This window comes from Equus asinus, chromosome 4 (genome assembly GCF_041296235.1).
Source record: "Equus asinus isolate D_3611 breed Donkey chromosome 4, EquAss-T2T_v2, whole genome shotgun sequence".
NCBI lineage: Eukaryota > Metazoa > Chordata > Mammalia > Perissodactyla > Equidae > Equus > Equus asinus.
The window spans coordinates 35,877,208-35,902,197 of NC_091793.1; the positions used below are offsets into that span (position 1 = coordinate 35,877,208).

Sequence of the window (24,990 nt, forward strand, 5' to 3'; positions counted from 1 at the left end):
TTGAGATTCTGCAAAGGACATCCATCCCATCTACACTTAGGAGTTGAGGAAATAAACCATGCGATGGGGAAAAGGGGAGAGTTCAGTGTTCCAGTGGGCTTACTGGAATTGGGTCCAATCTGTCTCCCCTAACCTCTGTTCTGACCATAGTGTTCTCAATACCCCCAAAGTTGGTGCTAATTTGGAATAAGTGTCCACTGACCCCTGAAAATTCTGGATATTTCTTTTTCAAGTATACATCACCTGAAGAGTAGCTGGGTGGAATGTTCATAGTACACATAGCAATTATTACAGCACAGCCCTTAAATCAAGGGTTCTGGTCCTAGGAATTAACTCAGGTCTAGGACTTAAGACAGAAGCTGTGATCTTCTAGCTTGATTCAAGCGTCTGTTATCTAGATATATAACTTTGGCTTCAAAAAAAATCAGGTTAGCATCCAAGGTGGCTGCCTGTTGCTTTCATTCCTAGAGACACTAAGATTACTTAACCAGAGTCAGAGATTGCTGCAAATTAGACCATTTCCTAAGTACCCCCTCCTTCACCTTCTCCCTTCCTATAAGAACCACATCCTATGGTAGCGGGGCAGAGGCACGAAGCACAGACACGACCACTGGGGCAAGGGGGAACTGTACACCAGGCAGCTCTCTCAACAGAAGTTTACTTCAATTACCCATGTCTGTAAGCTTCTATTTTGCAGTTGATAAATGACAAAGTTAAGGGCAAAAAGGCACAAAAGACACTGCTTAATCAAACAATTTTAATTAGGTCAATAATCAGCAGTAAAAGCAATTACATGAAATCCCCATATTTTACATGTTTAAATTGTTTTTCATTGTCTTTACTTGTAAGGTGTTGAAGGTGGGACCCACTCCTGAATCTTCTTTCTAGTGGTGGAATAAGGTACATATTGTTCTGGAGTGCCACTCACGTTGAATTTATGGTTTGTCCAAATGAATTTACGAGCAGTAGGTGGTTTTGTTGTTGGAGGATCATCAGTCATGGAGTGAAGCCAACGATGCCTTAAAGAAGGAAAAAAGAGAGTTATGAAGAGGCAGTGTAGCGTAGTGGGAGGAGGGTTAAGAGGACAGCTCTGGAGCTATTTTGTTACTTGAGCTCAAATCTCAGCTCCATCACTTACTAGCTGAACTTTTCTATGCCTTAGTTTTGTCATCTGAACATCTTTACTTCCTAAAGATGTTTAAGGATTAAATGAATAATACACACAAAGCACCGAGAAAAATACCTGTGCATAGCAGGGACTCAACCAATGTTACCTATTGCTATTATCATTAATTACTGTATTTCATCAAATCTAGGACACTATCAACTTTAAGGTATGCCCTAATTATCTTTGAGAAAGAAAAATGCTGCCTATTAAATTATGATACTATTGATTATAACACGTATCCTAACTTTAGATGCTAAAATGCATTTTAGAATTGATGAAATACAGTATCACTATTCGATGCTGGAGGCTGACTCTGGAGTTTCAGTCTGCTCAGGTTGCTCTGGCTCATGAAGCTCTAGTCTGAAAGCCAGTGAGGCTCCTGCTGAAGAAGAAGGTCTCTGCATGTATCTTAAATTCAAGCATAAGTCAGAACACTGAGAACATACAATTTCTTATATTAAAATTATTAAATCACAGCCCAGAGTTCACAAGTGTTTCAGCTTTAAGAGTTTAACAGTTTAATTTCAAAGGGTATTTGCTGGGAGATGCCAGCAATCTGTCCTTAAAGAAGGAAGCTGGGGAGTTGGCCCCAGAGCCAAGCGGTTAAGTTCGTGTACTCCGCTCCGGTGGCCCAGGGATTCGCCGGTTCGGGTGCTGGGAGTGGACATGGCACTGCTCATCAGGCCATGTTGAGGTGGCATCCCACATAGTACAGCCAGAGGCACTCACAATTAGAATATACAACTGTGTACTGGGGGGCTTTGGGGAGAAGAGGAAGGAAAAAAAAAAAGAGAGAAGATTGGCAACAGTTCAACAGTTGTTAGTTCAGGTGCCAACCTAAAAAAAAAGAAGGAAGCTGGGTGCTTCCTTCGAGTACACAGAGGAATGTCTCTCTAATGACAGATAAAGGAAGAACCAAAATCCAAGGGAAAAAGGGCAGACTTCAGCAGGAAGCTGAGTTTATATGGGAAAGTAGGGGAGAGAGAATTCATACCAGATCTTCCAAGGCTTGGAGCTCACAAGACAGAGATGACCCTGTGGGAAAAGGGACTGAGGGGACAGGCATAGAACTGCAGCTCCAAGAAAAAAACAGATTGCCCAGCTACAGAGAAAAGGGCAAGAGGAGGAAGTTTCAGTAAAATAACTAAGACTGAAGCTAATGAGAAAAATTTATGATGCTAATTAAGTTTAAGAATATTTGCTAGCAATAAGTGATAGATATAGCTAGGGAACTGGCTAAAACCAATAAGAAGAGAGATAAAATATTATTACTGTTGCTCTATTTGTGTCTACAGATAATTGTATCACGATCAGCTAACACAATGAACAATGAAGTCTGTATACACTGGGCTGGTGTCTCTTCCATCCTCCAAAGGAAACTGGGGATTAGTGAAAGTGACCTGGACCAATAAACCACGACTATTAACATGAGCTCTGAAACCCTGCGAGACACTACAGTGGTGAGACAGGCTCCACGAGCCACTCAAAGGAGGGATTAGCTGTCAAAATCAAGGCTGTTACTTATCAAGAGGCTTTATGTAAGCTTAAGGCACAGCAGAAATATTTAACTTTTGCCTTGTTGAGTCAGCTTAAGTAACTAAAGAAAAATTTTATTTAAATAATTGCTGTCAAGACTCCTGAAGGTTAAAATGATATTTAAGGAACCACAGTCCAAAGCTTTTATATGCCCATTCAGTTACTGTAGCTCACGGAGAAATAGAAGATGCTAAAGAAAACTAAAAGATATTTTTTACCACAATACACAAAATCTGAAAATGTTTATCCAGTAAGGATACCAGCAAGTCAGGGAATGAGTAAATGATAATTTATTCTCATTACAGCAGTATAAGGAACTATAAGAAACAAGAAAATGTTTATAGTCTGCTAGGCTAATATATCTCCTCTGTTACAGTTGTTATTAAATAAAAGCTAAAGAAATCATACCTTTCAGATCTCCACACCAAACAGTTTTTGCAAAACAGGTTTTCAGCTGGGTCCTTTTTATTCCAATTAATTTAAGGCACTAACTGACTAACAGCACTGTCTAGAAGTGTGTTGCAGCCAGCATTAGATCCACCTCAATTTTATACCACTGTTATTATCTTCAAGGACAAAATATGAAATTACTTAAATTTGATGATAAGGTTGGTGAGACTACAAATAAGGAGACTGGCAGAAAGGCAAAAAGTTATAAATAAAAAAGATAAATATTTATAATGAAAATATATTACATTTTGAGGAAAACTCAGTACTCAAACATATTGAAGTTGTGTCAAAATAACTGGAAACAAAAGTATTAAATCACAATTACAACACAACTCAAATGGAAACAAATCTCCTAAGTGGTTGATCGCATTTTCAGTTAAGAGGAAAAAGTGTGTCAAGAAATAGGGGGGAAAAAAAGCAACAGGGAAAGAAGACTTCTCCCATCTTTGAAAAGATACTGCTTCACTTAACCAGCCCTAGTTTGAGGCTGTCGGCCATTCAAAGTGCAAAACAAAGCGATGCACTTGTGAAGGAAGACTAGAACAGCCGAACAGCAAATTTAAGGAATAAAAATATACATCACATAAAATAATTTTTAAAAATCAGTGTAAACGAAAACAGTCTTTAAGGTTGGCATTAACAACAGAGATAAGAAAGCATAATCTTCCCTTTCAGAAAATCTCAGAGATAAAACATTACCAAGTAACAGCCAACAACAACATTAAAATAGAGGCAGTTTTGAATTTCCTTCTCTTTGGATGACATACATACATTATTAACTTGGGGAATCAAGGCTGACTTCTGACCATAATGTTCATGTTTTAGATGGTTTTCCTTAACATCAAAGAGCGCAGAAATGCCAAAGATTTTTCAATTTTTCAAATAAATGTGAAAGACTACAGAAAAACTTCCAGATTGTTTTTTGAGGTAAAAATATTCATCATTCTAAAACTGTTTTTAGTTCATGAAACATAGTCACACATACACTCAGTCACTTATTTAATACCAATCTAGGTACTTCATATTTTAAAATTGAGGACACAGAATTGAAATGACTTTTCCAAGGTCTCACAGCATGTACGATACAGAGCTGAGGCTTGAACTCAGCTTCCCAATGGCCGAAGAGAACCTTCTGACCAGAAACTTAATTACAATCAATAGATGAAACGTGGGTTAGGATTATGATGGCATCTAAGTATCAGCCAAAATCCTGTGATCAATCTAACACCAGGATCAGATTGACAAATTTAACAAATTTAAAAAACAGTTCATTAAACGATAGCCAATTCAAACTTAACTCAGTAACTATTATTATTATTATTTTGAGGAAGATTAGCCCTGAGCTAACATCTGCCACGAACCCTCTTCTTTTTTGTTGAGGAAGATTGGCCCTGAGCTAACATCAATGCCCATCTTCCTCTACTTTATATGTGGGATGCCTACCACAGCATGGCTTGACAAGCGGTGCATAGGTCCACACCCAGGATCTGAACCAGTGAACCCCAGGCCGCTGAAGTGGAGCACGCAAACACAACCGTTGCGCCACTGGGCCAGCCCCAGTAACTATTATTTTTAATTAAATGCAATCTGAATCAAAATTCCAATAGGGTTTGACAATTATAATTCTAAGGATAAGCTTAAAGTTTATCCAAGAAAATTTTGAAAACTCACAACAGTCAGGAAGGTTGGCATTACCAGACATTAAAGTCTCAAACATTAGAATGGTATAAAAACTGCTACAAAAGTACAATGATAAAACAGAATAAAATCCCCCAGACTAAAGTATATATAAGGTTGGCATTTCAAATTATTGGGGAAAGTCAACACTTCTCAACAAATTATGCTAGGATAATTAATTTTGTTGGGGGAAAAGAAATCAAGTTAGATTTCCCGTCATATATCAAATAGATTCCAGACAGATTAATAATGCTCAGGTACAATATGGGTGAATATTTATAAGATATATTGATGCTTATACAATTTGAAGGACCATTTCTAAGCTTAATATCAAAGGCAAAAAGCAATAAAGAAAAAAATGGCAATTTTACTACATAAAAATTGAAATACCTATCTCCTACAACTCTGCAAACAAAAGTAAAGAATAAAAGAAATGGGGAAATAGCTGTAATACACAGAAAAGTAGTTCATCTATCATTACAAATCGCAAAGAAAAGTCAAACATCCAATAGAAAAACAGACAAAAGACATTAAAAGTCATAAAAGGAAAAAATAAAAATGGCAAACAAAAAAGAGCTTAATGAAAGCAATGCAATTTAAAACAAGATATAACTTTTTACTTGCTAAACTGGCAAAGACTAAAAAAAATAATAATACCCAATATTGGTGAAGTTATAGAAAAATCAACACTCATATACAGATGACTGTATCTACCTGAGAATGCATATTGAGGGCAATTTTGCAGGAGGTACCAAAACCTTATGAGACATGTAGTATACTCCTGGATGCAACAATTTTACTTGTAGGAAATCGCCTTAAGGAAATGAGGCTGAGTGGGTATATGCTTAAGTACAAGAAAGTTGTCCACAGTTCAACTTATAACAGTGAAAAAACGGAAAGAACAAAACCAAGAATAACAGGGAATATTTAAATAATTCATGGCATATCCATATGACGGAAGATTAAAGTGTCATTAAAAATTATGTTACAGAGCATATTTTATGATGAGAAAACATTAAGTCTAAAAAGCAGGTTATTTACTTTATTTAACAATACTCAGCATTTATAAGTCATGGGCATCATTCTAAACACTTCACAAATATTAACTCCTTTAATCCTTATAACAACTCTATGAGACAGATATTATCTCAATTTAATAAAGGAGGAAACTGGGGCACCAAGAGTTTAAATAACTTGCCAAGGTAGTGGAGCCAGGATTCAAATCCAGGCTCTCTCTTCAAAAAGCCCACTTACATTAAAAACAAAAACAAAAGGATGCATATGCATAGAAAAAGAAGAGATTAGAAGACTATATATGGGGGTGGTCTGGTGGCATAGTGGTTAAGTTGGCGTGCTCCACTTCGGTAGCCCAGGGTTCACAGGTTCAGATAGCTGGCACAGACCTTGCACTGCTCGTCAAGACATGCTGTGGTGGCATCCCATGTACAACAGAGGAAGATTGGCTTAGATGTTAGCTCAGGGCAGTCATCCTCACCAAAAAAAAAAAAAGAAGACTATATCATCAAAGCGTTCAAGTTTATCTCTGTGTGGTAGGATAATAGGTTATTTTTATTTGCTTTGTTATTTCCTGTAAGGAACATGTACTACTTTATAAGAAGACAGAAAGCTATTAAAAAGAAAAATCGTTCTAATCCAAACCAGCTAGAGATGTTTTCTTTTTCTTTTCTTTTTTTTTTTTTTTGAGGAAGATTAGCCCAGAGCTAACATCTGCTGCCAATCCTCCTCTTTTTGCTGAGGAAGCCTGGCCCTGAGTTAACACCCGTGCCCATCTTCCTCTACTTTATTTGTGGGACGCCTACCACAGTATGGCTTGCCAAGTTGTGCCATGTCCACACTTGGGATCCGAAGTGGTGAACCCCAGGCCGCCCAAGCGGAACGTGCAAACTTAACCGCTGCGCCACCAGGCTGGCCCCTAGAGATGCTTTCTAAATCCTGCCCAAGTCATCTGTCATTTATTTTGAGACTATAAATAGGTCATGTCTACTTCTAACCTCATTTCATCCCACTCAAGCCATCATTAAAAAAACAAAATCACTCTCTCTGAAGTGCTCATGTTTTAGTGGCAGAAAGACTGTTTCTCTCAGTCTACCTTAATGGAAACGTTTTCTCAGTCAATTCCACACCTCAGTGCCATTCACTACAGTCACATAGAAAAGGTTCAAATTGTTTTTTAAAATCTAAAAACCTCAAAATTTTCTATATATGACTATTTCTAATTTATCAACACAATAAAGATTTATTCTGGAAATTGGAATCAAGGGCAGTGCCTTGTTCACCAAGAGTAACACATAGTTTATTTCCACACCCCAGGTATGAAATTTTCCAACAACTCATCTTTGTAAAATGTTAGAATCAGTCTTAAACAAGGCACTAAACAGTGAGTGAAATGTGTTAAACGAAAGATGAATTTAAATAATCAAAACAATCTTGTCTTCTGCTTATAATGAACACATTTTAACACAGAAAAATTAAAAAAGTAACATTCTGTAACACAGGAAAATCTACCTAAACATGCAGTTTATAGTTTTTCAGAATACAGCCTCTTAATATTTTGATTTTCTGGATCAGAAAATAAAGTAAACATTAGGATTTATTTTGAAAAGAATCTTGTAACTCATTGTACTGAGTAACACATTTCAATTCAGTTCAAAGAGTATTTTACACAATAATCACTATCTGAAAAAGGCTAGATTAAGCAGATACACTAAGAGGAAGAAGACAATATTCTCTGCCATTGAGAGAAGGCATTTATTTAGGGGAATAATATTTTAAAAGACTATAAGAAATGATTCAGTGGGACAAGGGTATTAAAAAGGACAGGTTGAAGTCAGAATGGAATGCAGAGGTAAATCTGCTTCAAATTCACACAAAAGCTATGAAAGCAGTGACAGACATACCCTATGTGGATCAGCTAAAAGAAGGGAAGAGAATCATTGTATCCAAAAAACAAAATAACAGTTGTTTCAAGTAAAACAGTATATCTACATTCATGCAACAAATATTTATCGAGCAACTACTATGTGCTAGACACTGTTTTAGGGAACACAACAGTGAACAAAGTTCTTATCATGAAGAAGCATGGTACTTGGGTAAACATTAAATAATAAATAAAAAAATGCCAGGCAGAGGTAAATGCTACCAAGGGAAAAACCAGAGCAGGGCAAGGGGACAGAGGGTGAGAGAATAGGGCCCTTTAAGATGGGTAGTTTGAGGAGCCACTGGAGCAGGCACTCGAATAGAGTGAAGGCATGAGCCGTGCAACATCTGGGGAAACAGCTAGTGCAAAGTAACCGATGTGGGAGCTGCTCACTGTTCAAGGAAAAGCGAGAAGGCCAATGTGGCTATGTTGAGAGTCAGCAGAGCAGTGAACAGGACAGTGTGTGCAGGGCCTGGCAAGGCCGAGATCAGGTAAGGCCTTGCAGACCACGTAAAGAGCTGGGGGTTCAATTCTCACCACGATGGGAAGCCAAGGGGATAGGTAGTTCTGGGCAGAGATGTGATGTGATCTGATTTACACTTTAAAATAATCACTCTAATTACGTAGTAGAGAATACTAATATATTGCAAGAATGTAATCAGACCAGTTCAGAGGTTATAGAAGTCCAGGCAAGAGATAATTGTGGCTTGGACCAGGATAATAGTCACAGGAGTAGTGATCAGATGTGGGATATATTCAGAAAGTAAAGCAGAAAGAACTTGCTGAGAGAGAGGATATTAGAGAAAGAAGAGTTGAGGATGACTCGTAAATTTTTGCCTTGAGTAAATAAGAAGTTAAGTGCCTAGGAACACTTTGCTTGATAGGTTTGTTAATCTACCTACACTGGGCATTTAAAAAAAATGAAAATACATTACATTTATAAATGTGACCTAAAATGCTTAAAGGAATGCAATTAACTAAGCCTGCAAAGGGAGATAATTGTTTAGGAGAATTTAATCCTTTCCATTAGAGTTTATCAAACATTCACCAAAGAACAAGAGAATATTATTGTTCTTTATTTTTATGCAAAAAATATTCAGTTTACTAATCTTGTTATCCTATTTATAAATTGAATCTCAGGGCTTAAGAACAATTAGGTTTTAAAATTTGCAGCTGTAATAAATAGAATATTATTTTTAAGCCCAAATTGCCATTAATCCTTTCAACATACAAAAGCCCCTCAGACACTAAAAAACTCAAACTGACAACGAGAATATTTAGTGAAATGGGGAAAATATCTGTGATATATTAAATGAGGGGAGGGGGAAGCAAACAAAATATTGTGTATAATAAACAGATATGTATATATACACATATATTTATCTATACAAGTTATTTATAATCACAAACCTTCTTTTAAAGAAGGTGTGACCAATTAAACTACAATCTGTTCTCCACACTGTGATCCTTTAAAAACATTCCATCTCTACTCAAAAGCAGACCGACCCTCAAATATTTGCTGAATCAGTGAATGAAATGTTAACTGCTTGTTTCTGGGCCAAGGAGTTAAAGTTTATTTTTGTTTCCACCTTGCATTTCTCTGGATTTTCCAAGTTTTTTGTAACAATTGTACACTTTTAAAATACATACATACATATATATATATATATATATTTTTTTTTTTTTTTTTTTGGTGAGGAAGAGATTGGTCCTGAGCTAATATCTGTTGCCAATCTTCTTCTTTTTGCTTGAGGAAGACTGTTGCTGAGCTAACACCGTGCCAATCTCCCTCTATTTTGTATGTGTGATGCCGCCACAGCATGGCTTGATGAGCAGCGTGTAGGTCTGTGCCCAGGATCCAAACCCATGAACCCCGGGCCACCAAAGTGGAGCAAGTGAGCTTAACCACTACACCACCAGGCCGGGCCCCAGGAAAAAAACACTTTAACAAGGATTATAAGGATTGTTTTAATAACATGGAAAATTGCTTATTATATTGAGAGAGAAAACAGAAAATAAAATTGACTATGAATATGAACACAACTATCTAAAAAATTATTTAAAAGGACTAAAGGAAATATACCAAATGTTGACAGAGGTTGTCTCTTAGGAGTCTGTGTGGATTATGCCTGCCCTCCTCCAGATTCTTTAAACTCCTCTGATCTCTGTAGATTTTTTCAATAGCAGATCCCATTTAGATTCAATGAAGTTCATAGTGCTAAACCACCATGGACACTTCTCTGTCCTTATCTTACTCGACATCTCAGTAATAATCAACACAGCTAGTCTTTCCATGTTTGTTGAATGCTAATCTCTCTTGCCTTTCCTCTTAGCTTGCTAGCTACTTCTCATTCTTTGCTGGCTTGACCTCTGTCCTAAGCTCCAGATTCAGATATCCAGCTGTTTACATGACATTTCAATTCACTTGGATTTCTGACAGGTATCTCAAACTTACTATGTCCAAAAAAGGCTTCTGATCCCAACCCTCCACCTCCCCAACCTACCTTTCTCCTAGTCTTCCCCTCTGAATGAACCGTGCCACCACCTATCCAACCTCTCAAGCCTGAAACCTAAGAACCATCCTTGATTCCTCTCTATCACCTCCAAGTAATCCCCCCATCTGCTACCCTACTTCTCTACAAAGGCTTCTAGAACATCTTATGCCAAGTGAAAAAAAGCTGACCACAATGATGTTAAGTATCTCATATAAATCAACCATACAAGAGCAAAAACATTTGTGAATTTCACCATGGCACTGGAAAAATCTTCAAGGACAAAATTATTTCCTGTTAAAAAAAAGAAACCTTTCAGGGGCTGGCCCCATGGCATAGTGGTTAAGTTCAGTGCGCTCTGCTTTGGTGGGCCGGGTTTGTGGGTTCGGATCCTGGGTGTGGACCTATACCACTCATCAGCGGCCATGCTATGGCAGTGACCCACATACAGAATAGAGGAAGACTGGCACAGATGTTAGCTCAGGGCCAATCTTCCTCAAGCCAAAAAAGAGGAAGATTGGCAATTGATGTTGGCTCGGGGTGAATCTTCCTCATCAAAAAAAAAAAAAGAAATCTTTCAACATACACTATTATTTTTAAAAGAATATATTTATGTATTACTTGGTAATTAACCATGAATTTTAATAAGAAAAATCAATATACAAGGAGACTAATGTACTACATGGAGGAAGAAGAGACACGTTACTTAGAAATGAACAGAAGGTGCCACCAAGTGGGGAAAAAAGTATATACACAGTAGAGAAAAATCTACACAAGCCGTGTTTTTTTTTTTTTAACTTGGTACAAAGGATTTCAGAGTTCCAATACTTTAAACCACAAAAAAAGCGTCTTTGTTTCTCCTGATGTAAGTGAAAACAGTAATTTTATACTATTACGCATAAAATAGCCAAAACTTTCTACCTTTCTACCCTCAACATTTTATCTTGTCAAATTTCACGTGGATACTGATTACTTACTTGGTTTATTACTATAAAAATGAAAATAAGGACTTTTGTGCATTAATGTATAGATGGTGTTAATTAGCTAACAAAGATAAAATTAAGGGCAATCAAAAATGGTAAAAAACGGTATTTGCAATCCACTGAAATACTTTGAGTATTCTATTCAATCAAGTTAAACTAATATAAATTCCAAAGAAAGAAATTAAAATCTCATTGCTGATCCCATAAGAGAATAAGACTTAGATAAGAAAATGAAGGTACTGTAACAAAGAAAAATAACAGACGCTAAGTTATAGTACAGTATTAGTCTACCAGTTAGTACTCATTAAGTGACTATGAACTCTAAGAAAGCAAGGACCATATATTTTGCTCACCACTGTGAATGGATAAACTTATCAGTGCCTGACACAGAGTGGGCTGCTCAAAAAATATTTGTTGAATGACTGAGCTGTTTGTAAGCTGAGCACTGCACCAGGTCCTAGGTAGTAAGTTTTTTATTTTCAAAGTATGTGTAGCTCCACTGCCCATTCCTGATGTTTGCACCATCATGTACACCTTTTATTAATCTACTAGTAGACCTAGCAGCTTTACTGGCTGCTGACAGATTCAAAGAAATGAAGGCCTTGTGACAACATAGATAAAATGAACTCATTTTCCTACAAGATTCCTAATGTTCCCACAAGGTTAGGGAACATTAAGTGAACCACAGAAGTTCATTAAAGATATGCTCTGACTCCTTCAAAAACACTGATGCTTCTGAAGGGAAACCCTTCTCTAGGTGAGATTATGCAGCTACTGAACGGACTCACAGACTATCACAGGCACACTTGGCATCAGATGACTCAGAAGGACGGAGGACAGGAACCAGCCTTGTGAGCTGGGCGGTATCACGTGTTCCTCTCACTGGGAGTCTTTGCAGTAGTTCATGCAGGTGACAGTTCACTCAGCCATCCAGGAGCTATTTTGACACCCTAAATGACACAGCACAGGCTCAAGGGAGATGAGAGCCACATCAGACAGGAGCCGGAGCTGCCCTGACCTAAAAGCTTCACGCTCCACAGAAGCTAACACCTCTAATAACAACAGCGCCAGAGGCATGGCTTCAGGATCCCCACTCCCACAAGGGACATGCCAGTTCCAAGAGCAGCAGCACAGCGAAGTCCAAACATAGCTAACTCATCAGGCATTTACAATTCCTCCCAATCCAGAGGCAATTTACCAATCAAGGATGAGTTTTATCTAGCAATATGGTTGATACAACCTAATGTGGTTTCCAGGGTAAGAGAGCTAAGCATTTAACTGAAGGTCAGATTCTCTTAACCCTTTTACCCATAATTATGAAGTTAAATTGTTTACTACACTAGGTAAAACCACACTAAGTCCTATCTCCAGCACCAACCCCTATCCTGACCTCCAGACCCATGTTTTCAACCGTCTACCCACCATCCCCACTTGGTTGTCTAACAGGCCTCTCATACTGAACATGGACAAAGTAGAACTCTTGTTTACCTCCCCCTTCCAATTCTGCTTCCCTCATCCTACCCTGCCTTCCTCTTCTCAGTAAATGCACCTCCAGTAGTTCAGTTCAAACATCTTGAAGTCATCCATCCTTGAATCCTTTTTGTCTCGAAATCCGATCCATCAGCAGATCCTGTTGACTCCATCTTACTTCAAAATATATCCCTGTGGCAGGCAGCCTCTAAAATGGCCTCCAATGAGCACATCCTCCTGGCATTCACCCCCTTGTGATACCCCTCTCCTTCAGTGTGGGCTAGACTTACTGACTTACTTCTGAGAAACAGAACACAGCGAAGTGTGGGATGTCACTTCTGAGATTAGGTTTTAAAAGACCATGGCTTCCAACCTGGGTGCCCTCTTTCGCTCACTCTGATTGCTCGCTCTGAGCAAGCCAGCTGCCATGTTATGAGGTGTCTTTGTGGAGGGACCCACATGAGTGAGCTCAGAAGCAAATCTTCTGAGGTTCACAGCCATGTGAATGAGTTTGGCAGTGGATCCTTTCCAAGTCAAACTTTGCAATGACTGCAGACCCAGGGGCCATCTTGACTGCAGCCTTGTGAGAGACCATGTCCCAGAGGTATCCAGCCAAGCTGCACTCAAATTCTTTACCCACAGAAACTGTGAGATTATGTTCATTGTTTCAAACTAAATTTGGGATAACCTATTACACAGTAATAGATAGCTGATACAATCCCAAATCTCACAACCTGCATCACTAGCACCTGATTCAGCCATCATCATCTCTGGCCCAGACAACTGCACAAACAGCTTCCTCAGTGATTAGTCTACTTGCGCATGGCTCTCTTCCTCTCTTCACAGCACAGAAATGCTTTAAAAATGTAAATCAGAGTCCAAAAGCCATTAGGTGTGGCCAAACAAGGTAGGCATCTGTGCTCGGCATGGGTGTGGGTAGAGGGAGTGCTGCAGTAGCCCAGTAACATGTCAGAACCTGTATGGGGAGATGAGGGTGCCCACACAGGCAGCGTGGGAGGGTGGCAACCTGGTGTGGGGTGTTGGAGGCAAAGTGGGGTAAGGAGGGAGTCCAATGTGGGGGATGGCAGCAACGGGAACCTGGTTACACACAGTGGAACTGATCAAATACATAACTATATTAAGAAAAAAGCAGATACAAATATGGAAAGAGAAAACTAGAATATAACCTGTGGTATTGGACTGGAATCATGGCATTGTTGTAGACCTACAGTTTTCAATATATAGAGAGAAAAAGAGATGCAGACATAGAAATGTACACACACACACACACACACACAATCATAACATATATTCCCTAGCTTCTCCACTGAGAGGGCCTGAGAGCACTGACACTCCAACAGCAATGAGCATACCTCGCACTCAAATCTTAGTTTCTAAATACAATTTTCCACTAAAAAAACAGTAAGCAGGAAAACAAAACAAGCAAACACAGGGCTCCTCAGGGAAATGACTGTCTCCATGGGTGATATAGGGAAAACAAAAGATGAACCTGGAACGTGTTTTGTCAGAAAGCAAGAAAGTTCTCCAAGAATGGCGGGGACATGTCAAAAGGACCCCAAATGCAGCTTGGATAAGTTCTCACTAATTGAGTTCAATTTGAGCAATAAAAGAAGCAATCACAGTCATGGATTATAACTCATTGATTAAAATAAGAGTTCATACTTATATAAATAAATAAATGAGTAGATTGAAAGTTTGATGAGCAACGGGATAGTAATATAACCTCAAAGTATCTTTGCACGTAATGCTAATTAATTTCAAATGAAAATAAGTAACTTTGGAATCAAGAAACCTGGCAGACACACCCTAATTAAGTGATAGATGTTATCAGTAATGACACAAATCAAAATCAGGTCCCATTTAATAGAATGCAACAGTAAGAATCCGACACTGCTTCTGTGACATTCCTGCCAAAGATGCATAGCCTGAATCTCGTCATGAGGAAACACTGGTCAAACCCACATTGAGGGACATTCTACAACATAACTGGCCTGTAAATTTCACAAGTGTCAAGGTCATAAAAATCAAGGAAAAGCTGAGGAACCAATTCAGTGTGAGAGAAACTAGAGAGAAATGAGATCCACATGAAATGCACAATTAGATTCTCTTGCTATAATGGACATTGTTGGGACAAGTGATGAAAGTTGAACAGAGTCTGAAGATTAGACAGCAGTGGTGCATCATTGTTAATTTCCTGACTTTGATGGTTATATTGTGGTTATGTAGGAGAATGTCTTTCTTTGTAGGAATTACACACTAAAGCATCCGTGAATGAAAGGGCATCACTTTGGCAACTTACTTTGAAATGACTCAATACTTGTAACTTTTCAGAAAGTTTGGGATTGCTCCCAATTTTAAAAAATTGTAAAACACATCACATCCTGCCTTACCTTCCAGTGACTTCCAAAGAAATTTAGAAAAAAAGCCAAAGTGTTTACCATGACTTACAAGATCTGCATGATCTAGGCCTAGCAATTCTCTTACCTCATTGCTTAACGTCGTGCCCTCACTCACTCCTTTCCAGCCAAATTGGCCGTATTGCTGTGCTTTGAATACAAGTAATACATCTCAAATACACAGGGCTTTTGCACCTCTGGTTCCTGCTGCCTGGAGCTCTTCACCACCCAACCCCTCTTTGCTCCCCCCTGCAAATGTCACTTCCTCAAAGAAGGCTTCCCTAACCCCTGTATAAAATAGCCACCTGACCCTCTCCTTGCTCTTTATCCCTTTATGAATGCCAGCTTCATATTATCTTCCTTGCATTTATCATTGCCTAAAGTACATAACACATTTCTTTTTCTGCCTCCTCCATGAGAGCAAGGACTTTGTTTTATTCACTGTTGTATCCCCAGTGCCTACAAAAGCTCTTGGCACCTGGTAGGTACACAATAAATAGTTAACTGAATGAATGAAGATGATAAATTGTATTTGTTATTCATTACTCTACATTTAAGACAATACCTGGCTTTCTAGTTAAATATAAATCAACTCAACTTCAAATTTATTCAAATTTAATCAAAGGTAATGACCCACAGATTTAGAATTCTACGATGCAGTATTACACTCAGCAAAAGGGAGTCTGAGAAACAAACAGGTGAGCTTGTCCACCACCACGTCTGACAAGCCTTCAAGCTTCCCTTACAAGCAAGGGTCACCAAAGGTACTCAGCCCTTAGGAGGCTCCAACACATAAAGAAATTCAGCTTGGTATCCTCAAACAAACAGGTGAGCTTGTCCACCACCACGTCTGACAAGCCTTCAAGCTTCCCTTACAAGCAAGGGTCACCAAAGGTACTCAGCCCTTAGGAGGCTCCAACACATAAAGAAATTCAGCTTGGTATCCTCAGTTACCCTCAGGCACCTGCTAGAGTGATGTCTTCTACAGCTTTCAGCTTCTTTTTCACGTGATCTCAGATCACATAAAAGGACTTACTTGGCTGAACAGTACTTTTATCTTTTCAGATTTTTTTTACCATTTTACACTTTTAAGTGTGTTTCACCTCACATAATTTAAGTCAGTTCCCTCCCCCACCCCCTTAATCATCCAAAATATAGACCCTGAGCACCCATGTTAGATGAGGGCTTTGAACAAGGCAGCCCACATGCCTTCCACATCATCCCAGGACCAACGCCACCCAAAAAACAATCAACTAAACAAAAACTAGGAGGACACCTCACCTGTTAAAGCCAACATCCCACTTTGACACCTTGGTCTCAAATAGTGCCCCTGACATAGAGAATGCTGCTTTGGAGAAGGGAGACAGTTCTAAACTTAAAGTTACAGCTCCTCAGACCTTAATAGAACCACAGGTTATTATTTCCCATTAAAAAGAGCACAAAAACCAGCCTCAAATGTAGCATCAGTGCTGCTTTCTCATGTTGAGCCAACGAGTTTTATTATAAACACACAATCCAACATCATTATTTTCAAACTACATCACTGACAGGAGCCAATGCTCCCAATTAGTTCAAGTAGTAAATCAAAGGTTGAAAACAGCGTGTAGCTGAAATCTTACACAAATTTTGTTTAGCTCACACATTTTTGTTTTAAACTATTCTGTCCAATCAAGTAGCCTATTTTTATTTAAATAAAATTTTAAAAATTCGCTTTCTTAGTTGCATTAGCCACATTTCAAAGTGCTTTGGGCCACATGTGACTAGTGGCTACCCTACTAGATGGCAGATATAGAACATTTCCATCATCACAGAATGGTCTATTGGATAGCGCTGTATTTAAATTGACAAATATTTTTAAAAATCAACATTAAAAAAAATAAGGAATCTCACAAAGAAATACAAACTTCCACTTTCTCGTGGAGAATTTTATCTAGAAATCCCTGGCTGAATTCTCACCTAATGGAACTAGGGAGAGATAAATAGGGCTGCTGCTTTCTTTTATGGACTATGTGCTTTTCAGTTCATTACAGTCCCCACTATTCCCTATTGCCTCACATCTGCACTTCACTCACTTATGTCACACGCCTAGATTTCTAATTGAGACTACAGAATGGAAGTGAATAGTACTCTGAGATTATCCCAGTTTCTACTCAATAGAGCCCCAAACTATTCTTGATGATCAAGTTCAACTAAAATAAAATGTCACAGATAACGTGATACACTTATTCCTAGTTGGTAGAATTTACCAGACCAACTAGAAAGGATCTCCAGAGTTTAATTGTATAGCAACCATATGATATTATTTCAGCAATCTATGAAATAGATATAAGTACGATGCTTTAAAATATTTTATACAAAACTTGGTAATATAAGTAAAAGAATCTAGAGTTTTATTTCAAAATAGGTATATTATAAAATTATAGTTTTTAGAGACTTAAAAAATTTGGGCACTCTCATTTTACAGATGAGAAAACTAAGCCCCAGAGAGGTTAAGGAACTTGCCTGAAGTCAACTGCCAAATAAAATCAAAGTCAGAGTTCTTTTTGCCTTTCCCTTCACTCACAGCCAGGTGATACTGTGGTACACTGTTTCTCTGCAAAGACAGCCACACTATATATATATCCCAACATATAATGTGATGTTGACACACCTCCATCAAGAGGTAGAGTCTATGTTCTCTCCTCTTGAACTTGGGCAGAGTTTTCTAATTGCCTTGACCAATGAAATGCAGAATTGATACAAGATGATTTCCAAGACCAAGCTGGATAAGGCAATATGGCTTCTGCCTGGCACCCTCTCTCAGAGCCTGAGGATGCTCAGGCTACCTGAGGGTGTTCCCTTCCAATGCCCCAGATGACAGCCACCGTCAACTGCCAGACACTGAGTGAACAAGTCCTCAGATGACTCTAGTATCCAGCCTTTGAGTCTTCTACCTGAATCCTCAGAAGTCCTAGAGCAGAGATAAGCCATCCTTGTTGTGCCTCCTCTGGACTCCTGACCCACAAAAACTACAAGAGATACATACTTAATGGGATTTTAAGCCACTAAGTTTTAGGGTAACTTATTGTGTAGCCATTGTAACTGGGACAGATGCTTTCAGAACACCACTTACTGCCTTATAAATAAACAGATATCCAATAAATATTTGTGTAATAAAACAAATATTGCCAAGTCAAATAAAATAAAATGTTGACTTAGCTTACCATTCAGGTGGCACCATGCTTCCATCTACATCCCAGTATGTGTTTTTGCCATTCATTTCCGTAGTATATATAACCCATCGGTGACGGCCTGCGTGGAAAGATGAATGTTTAGAAAGATGTGAGGAAATACAGACAACCTTTAAAAAAAACCCCACAATTGCAGAACATCAAAGAAACCAAACTTCTTATTAAGAAAATACTTTTATACATAAGAGAAATGTTAGAGGAATAGCACCCTGGGTGTATTAGTGAAGGCAAGCTCCGAGAAGTATGTGGAAGCTTTTATTAGCAGCTTGGTGGCCACCACAGCAAAGTCCCCACACAGGGACTAAGACTCACTCTGTGGGTGGGGCTTAGGCCTTTCCCACAGTGGAGAACCCTTGCTTCTCCCCCAGGCCCCCAGCCAGGGCAGTTGTGGAGAGGGTAGGAGAAGGTGTTCCCAGCTGTTCAGGGTATTCAGGAAAGGAAGTGCTGCTCCTCCTGGGACCTGGGCAGAAGAAACGTACTCACAGCAATTGTTCTTGAATTACATGTTTCCATATAAATATTTTAAAATGACCACTGGAGATCCTTTTGGAAATTGGTGGTTATAAATAATAAGTAAACATTATAGATGATGGTTAGATAAGTAGGACAGTTGATATCATCAAAATAGTATGGCTGCATTCTCTATTTAACAAATTTTTGTCAAATGGTTGGGGGCCTAACCACAATACACAAAACTGTTTCTATTGGGACCTCAAGCTGGGCAAAGATTTGGATTCCAATCAAGAGTTTGTCACTTATTATCAGTGGATATTAGGCAAATTTCATGAGCCTCAGTTTCTTTATCTATTAAAAGTAGATGATTTATACCTAAATCTTAAAGTTGCTATGAAAACGAAATATCACACACATACACCTAGTTCAGCATTGGGCATATAAGTATATAAGTTTTAATTCCTTCTATTTCTTCCTCAGGGCCTCCACCCCTCAAATAGGTAATACTGAATCCATCTCTATAATGAATTTTAAAGAAATAAGCAAAAGGTAATCTGCATTTACAGAGTTTTCCTGGGTAAATATATAATTAACAAATATCGACTAATGCTATCTAAACATGATCTTATCTATTAAAAGAAATACAGATTTCAGTCAGGATTTGCTTCTTCTATTAGAGAAATCAATCTTGAGAATAAGTAAAAGCAAACTATAACCCAGTGAGGCGGGGGAATGTGAAGGCAGATGGAGGAAACCTTGGGAATGGTTTCATAGAGTTAGGCAATGATGATAGAGCTGGGCCTTAACAATCTTGAAATATATATATATAAATTTTAAATGTGCATATTCAGACTCAACAATTCCACTTCCAGGAATTTATTCTTAGACTATTTAAACAAACAAATGTGGATGTAGTTATAAGTAAGTTCACTGCAGCATTGTTTGTAATAGCAAAAAGTCGAAGGCAATCTAAATGTTATCAATAGTGAGGGGTTTGAAAAAATAATGGTTCTTCCATACAGTGGAATATTGTGTTGCAATTAAAAAGACTGCTCTGAAAAAAATTTTAAATAAGAAAACACAAACAAATGCCCAAACAAAAAAGAAGGCTACAGATACATCCAACTTACAAATATGGAAAAATGGCCCATGATTTATTTTTATTTTTATTTTTGGTGAGGAAGATATGCCCTGAGGTAACATCTTTTGCCAGTCTTCCTCTTTTTGCTTGAGGAAGACGGGCCCTGAGCTAACATCTGTGCCAATCTTCCTCCACTTGGCATGTGGGATGCCCCCACAGCATGGCTTGACGAGTGGTTTGCGCCCCAGACCTGTGCGAACCCCAGGCTGCCAAAGCAGAGTGTATGAACTTAACCACTATGCCGCCGGGCCTAATGGCCCATGATTTTTAAGTAAAAATATTTCAGTTTATATACAATATGCATAACAAAATCCCATGAAATAAAAAAAAGTGTACATTTATAGATTTATTAATGAATCTTTAAAAAATATATATGCTAAACTATTAAAAGAAGTAAAATTACAAGGGTTGGGAGGTTTCATTTTTCATTTTATATACCAAATTTTAATGTTTTACGACAGCATATATTATTTTTCAAATTAGCAAAAATAAAGATATTTCCAACATGAAGAAAGAAGGAAGGAAAAAAAAAGATGGAAGGAAATTTAAAGCTACAGTTTGTAACAATAAAGTGAGTAGAAAGAACACTGGCCTGCGGCTCTGCTACTACCTAGTTGTGTTATTTAAGTCTTTTTGGTTCAGACGCTTCCTCGGGCCTCAGTTTCTTCATCTATAAAACAACAGTTCTTAGACAATCTCTTAAAATCTATTCCAGGTCTAAAACTCTATGATTTGTGTTAATACTAAAAATATTACGGTTTTAGAGTATTAAGACCTTGTTTACCTCTTGTAGACCAGCTTGCTTCCAATGCAACCACACATGGACACATCGTTTACATATTCCTAAAAACATTCTTAAACTCAATGACTCAGTTTCTTCATCTGTAAAATGGGGGGCGGGGGCAGGAGGATTAAAGCATCTCAAGGAGACGTGGAAGATTAAAGCAGACAATGTATGTTATGTGCTTAGCACAGCACTGGCACACGGTAAGCACTCAATAAATGCTAGGCCATTATTACTTCATAGTATATTTTTTTCCCCTGGATGAAGACTAATATTTTTTTCCTCTTTGATACTTTTCATCTCAATCAAGAGAGAAACTTTTTATAATAATAAAAGTAACAAATGCAGATGGTAAAAAAATTCAATAGCTCAGGTAATAACAACAACAACAATGGTACTAATACTTATTGAGCACTTACGTGCTAAGCATTAGGCCAGTGGTTCTCAACAGGGGGGAATTCTGTCCACAGGACGCTTGGCAGTCTGGAGACATTTTTGGTGTCAAAACTGCAGAGGGGAGATGCCACTGGCATCTAGGGGGGAGACGCCAGCGATGTTGCTAAATATTCTATAATACACAGAACAGCTCCTCACGGCAAAGAATTATCTGGCCCATAGGGTCAACAGTGCTGAGGCTGCGACATTAGGATAAGCTCCATTCACTTTTCATCTATTTTTTTATATAACTTTATGAGGCAAATATTATTATCATTCTATTTTATAGATAAAGAAACTGAGGCTTAGAGAAGTTAATCAACCCACAAAGTTAAAAAGCGGAGGGACAAATGGTTGAACCCCCACCTTCTGATTCCACCTCTAAGTTTCTTGAGTTTCCTTCCAAAATTTAATACAGACACAAAAAACATATTTTTTCCTTTTCAGGCTACCAAACACTGTTCTGCACCTGGAGTTTTTCATGTCACATACATCTTTGACATCTATATAAAATTTATGTTTATATCATTCTTAATAGATACAAAGTGTTCTAAAAATGTGTAATTCATCAGAACCCAACTGATGAACACTAATGTTGCTTTTAGAATTTACTACTAAAACAATGCTGCCATGGGTCTCTTTGATTTGCAAGGATATTTGTAGGATGAATTCTCAGAAGTAGAAATGCTGGGACAAAGGGTAAATGCAATGTAAATTTTGACAAATACTACCAAATGTCCTCCAAAAAGACTGTGTTAACCTATAATTCTCCTACGGCCTTTCCCCACATTGAGATTTATCAGATTGGCAAATACTTCAAAATTTGATAGGTGAAAAACAGCACTGTTTTTTGAGTTGCATTTCTGTAATGACACAGGAGGATGAGCATCCTTTCACGCCTTTGTTGGTCCTTTAGTTTTCTTTCTCTGTAAATTACCTTTTTTCCCTTTTCTAGTGAATTCTTCACCCTTTTTAAGTGCTTTGTAAAAGCTCCTTGTATATTATGAAAAATAGAGTGAAATCAAATCTCAATCTCACTCCCATGAGTCAAACCAAAAAATACAGCACTCACCAAAAAATTGCTTGTTGTCTTCATAGTATTTGTTTCCATACTTGTCTTCCCCCACTAAGGTACCAACCCTCGCATCATTTGCCCTGTGAACGACCAAAAGAAAACAGACACTTTAGAATGATTCTTCTTTCAAAACAGAAACGTAAACAAGGTGACAATACCAACTTCCAGAAACCAAGGTTGCCGCATCAACTAGAACACGAGGCGAGGCTGGGCAGGGTTACCAGCTGTATGCTTCCAGCCTTCACCTCCAGGCTCACGCCACCCACTGCTGAACAATCAGCCTTCGGGTAAGAGCTCTAGAACCCCTGCTCGTGTCGCCCCCAGCACCGTGTAGACAGCACGAGCAAAGATACACTGACCCAACTGACGTGCTTAAAGCACACTGAATACACAGGTGCTGTATCTTCAAATTACCAGACTCCTTTTACCCACTATCCCTAGGCCAGGAGGCACCAGAGTTAACAAAAACCTTCAGGAAGTCAAGAAGCCAACGTAATTCATCTTAAAAGAACACTTTGATTTCCTGGCTCTTGCCTTCTACGCTGGGTCTCCAGTTCGGCTTCCGCGGACGATGCGGCTCGTCCAACTGGCGCCTGTCAGGACTCGACGGGACCCGACGATCGCCTCGCCCCCCGCCTCGCTGCACAGAGGAGGCACCCGGGGGCCGGGGAGGGAGAGGCTACCCCAAGGTCACACGGGGCGCGTGTGGCCACGCTCATCACGCCGCAGGAAGCAGGGCAGGGGCGCTGCCCAGACGCCCTGGCCTCCACCTCGCAGCTCTGTCTCCAGAGCCGGCTTCGGTCCCGTGTCCGGGAGAGCCCTGGAGAGAGGCTTCGCTCGCGGAAGCCAGGCCGAGATGTGCCGGCTGCCCTTGACAAGAGCTGCAGATTCTCCAAGGTGACCCAAGTCCGGGCCCCTTTTCAAAAAACCGGCCAGCGCAAGTCCAGCGCCAGCGGCCGAGCGCAGGGCCCTGGCCGCCTACCTGAAGAAAACTCGCAGGTAGCCGCGGAGGCCGCCGTGGCCGCTGATCCGCTGCAGCCCGCGCCTCAGGACCTGCAGGAACTCCATCTTGCTCCGCAGGCACAGCCTCCCGGGTGCGCCGCGCAAAACACACCGGGAGGAAGCGTCCACTCAGCTGCAGGGAGCCCACGACAGAAGGTTCCTACCCAGGAGCAGCGCGACAAGGTAGTTCTGCGCATGCGTGAGTCTGGAGCTCCCCCGTGCGGCCGCTTTCCGGTTTCGAAAAAAGGCGTGGTTGATTTTCCTCAGCATCAAGGGCACGGTAAACTTCTAGGAGTTTTTAGAGGTTGCATTTAGAAGGCAGGGCATGTAGTGGGAAACTCACCTAGACTAGGCTTCTACAGGTGGAGGTTCCTCCTTTGGGGACCCCGGTTTCCTTATCTAAAATGATTGGCTCAGACTGTTCTAAAAATTCTTTCTAGTGCCAAGATTCTTTCGAAACAAGATACCATTAAGGGCACAACCAGAAGGACCTACAACTAAAATATACAACCATGTACTGGGGGGCTTTGGGGAGAACAAGAAAAAGAAGAAGAAGAAAAAAGAAGATTGGCAACAGATGTTAGGTCAGGTGCAAATCTTAAAAAAAAAAAGATACCATTAAGAAATTCAATATTGAGCACATAATAATGTTGCACATTCAATATTGAGTCCATATAGCGTTCTGTAGGTAGGCAATCGAAGAGGGGGAGTAGAAAAGTATGAGATTAAGTATCTACTCTCCAGGATTTGATGATTTAGTTGCAACGTTAAAATTCAAAATTTAAACATTTAAAATGTATTATTAGAAAAATAATCTGTGCATGATATTTAAATGTTTTAAATAATGAAGAAGGGTGTTAACCTTATTGTTTCTAATTTTCTAGCATCTATCTTTATGATTTTAAATATGCTTTAAAACCTATATTCCTTGACCCATCAATTTAGAACATTCTCTGATTCCAAACTACTATTTGAGATGAGAAATGTACCCACATGGTCACTTCCTTCACCACTTCTCAACATATGCTCTTCTAGACTCCAATCTACTATATCATTTCTTTAAAAAGGTCAAGGTATATAATATTTACATTCTAATCTGCAACTAGAAGCTTTCATGGTTGTCTATAAGTGGTGTATATATAAGAGTTTTAAAAATGGAAACAATATTATTTCTTGAAAGGACCAAGTATTATGACTGGACTCATAGAAGGAACATAATTTTATGCTACTAAATCTTCAACCCTAAAAGAAAAATTCCCAAATATTAGGATTAAATTTTCTTTTCTTAGACTCTACCAATTGCTCAAAATCATGTCACATTTGAATTTGTTTTACGTCGAACCGTGACTTTCATGCACTTTTTTGTTTTCCTGTTTTTAAAAAATTCTATATGAAATATTTCCATGTATATCTAAAAATTCTTTAAAAACATAACTATATTACCATTATCTCTTATCAAAAAGTTAATAATTCCTTAATATCATCAAATATCCACTGAGGAGGGTTCAAATTTCCCCAATTGTTTCAGAATTTTTTTACAGTTTATCCAAATAAGGTCTATATATTGTAACTGGTTAGTTTTCTTTTAATCTATACGTTCTGCCATTTTCCACCCCCTGCTTTTTTTGTCCTTCCAACTTATTTAACAAAGAAGCTGGCAGTTTCTCCTGTAGAATTTTCCACCGTCTAGATTTTGTTGATTGTGTCCCTGCATTCCTCTATCTCCTGTATTTCCTGTA

General features: G+C 38.8%; 1 protein-coding gene across 1 annotated transcript; it reads right to left on the bottom strand.

The window, feature by feature from the left end:
- Positions 1 to 743: 743 nt before the first annotated feature.
- On the bottom strand, positions 744 to 23,463 carry NDUFA12 (NADH:ubiquinone oxidoreductase subunit A12). The gene is made up of 4 exons (XM_014841234.3): positions 23,232 to 23,463; positions 22,247 to 22,329; positions 18,335 to 18,422; positions 744 to 1,019 (listed from the first exon to the last, which is right to left on the bottom strand). The coding sequence occupies exons 1-4, from the start codon at positions 23,315 to 23,317 to the stop codon at positions 839 to 841; spliced, it is 438 nt and encodes a 145-aa protein (XP_014696720.3). The 5' UTR covers positions 23,318 to 23,463; the 3' UTR covers positions 744 to 838.
- Between the last annotated feature and the right edge of the window lie 1,527 nt (positions 23,464 to 24,990).

Coding starts and splice junctions, on each gene's coding strand:
- NDUFA12 (XM_014841234.3), bottom strand. CDS start 23,317: ATGGAGTTCCTGCAGGTCCTGAGGCGCGGGCTGCAGCGGATCAGCGGC. Junction 18,423..22,246: donor AGACAACAAGCAATTTTTTG/GTGAGTGCTGTA, acceptor CTTTCCACGCAG/GCCGTCACCGATGGGTTATA. Junction 1,020..18,334: donor AGCATGGTGCCACCTGAATG/GTAAGCTAAGTC, acceptor TCCTTCTTTAAG/GCATCGTTGGCTTCACTCCA.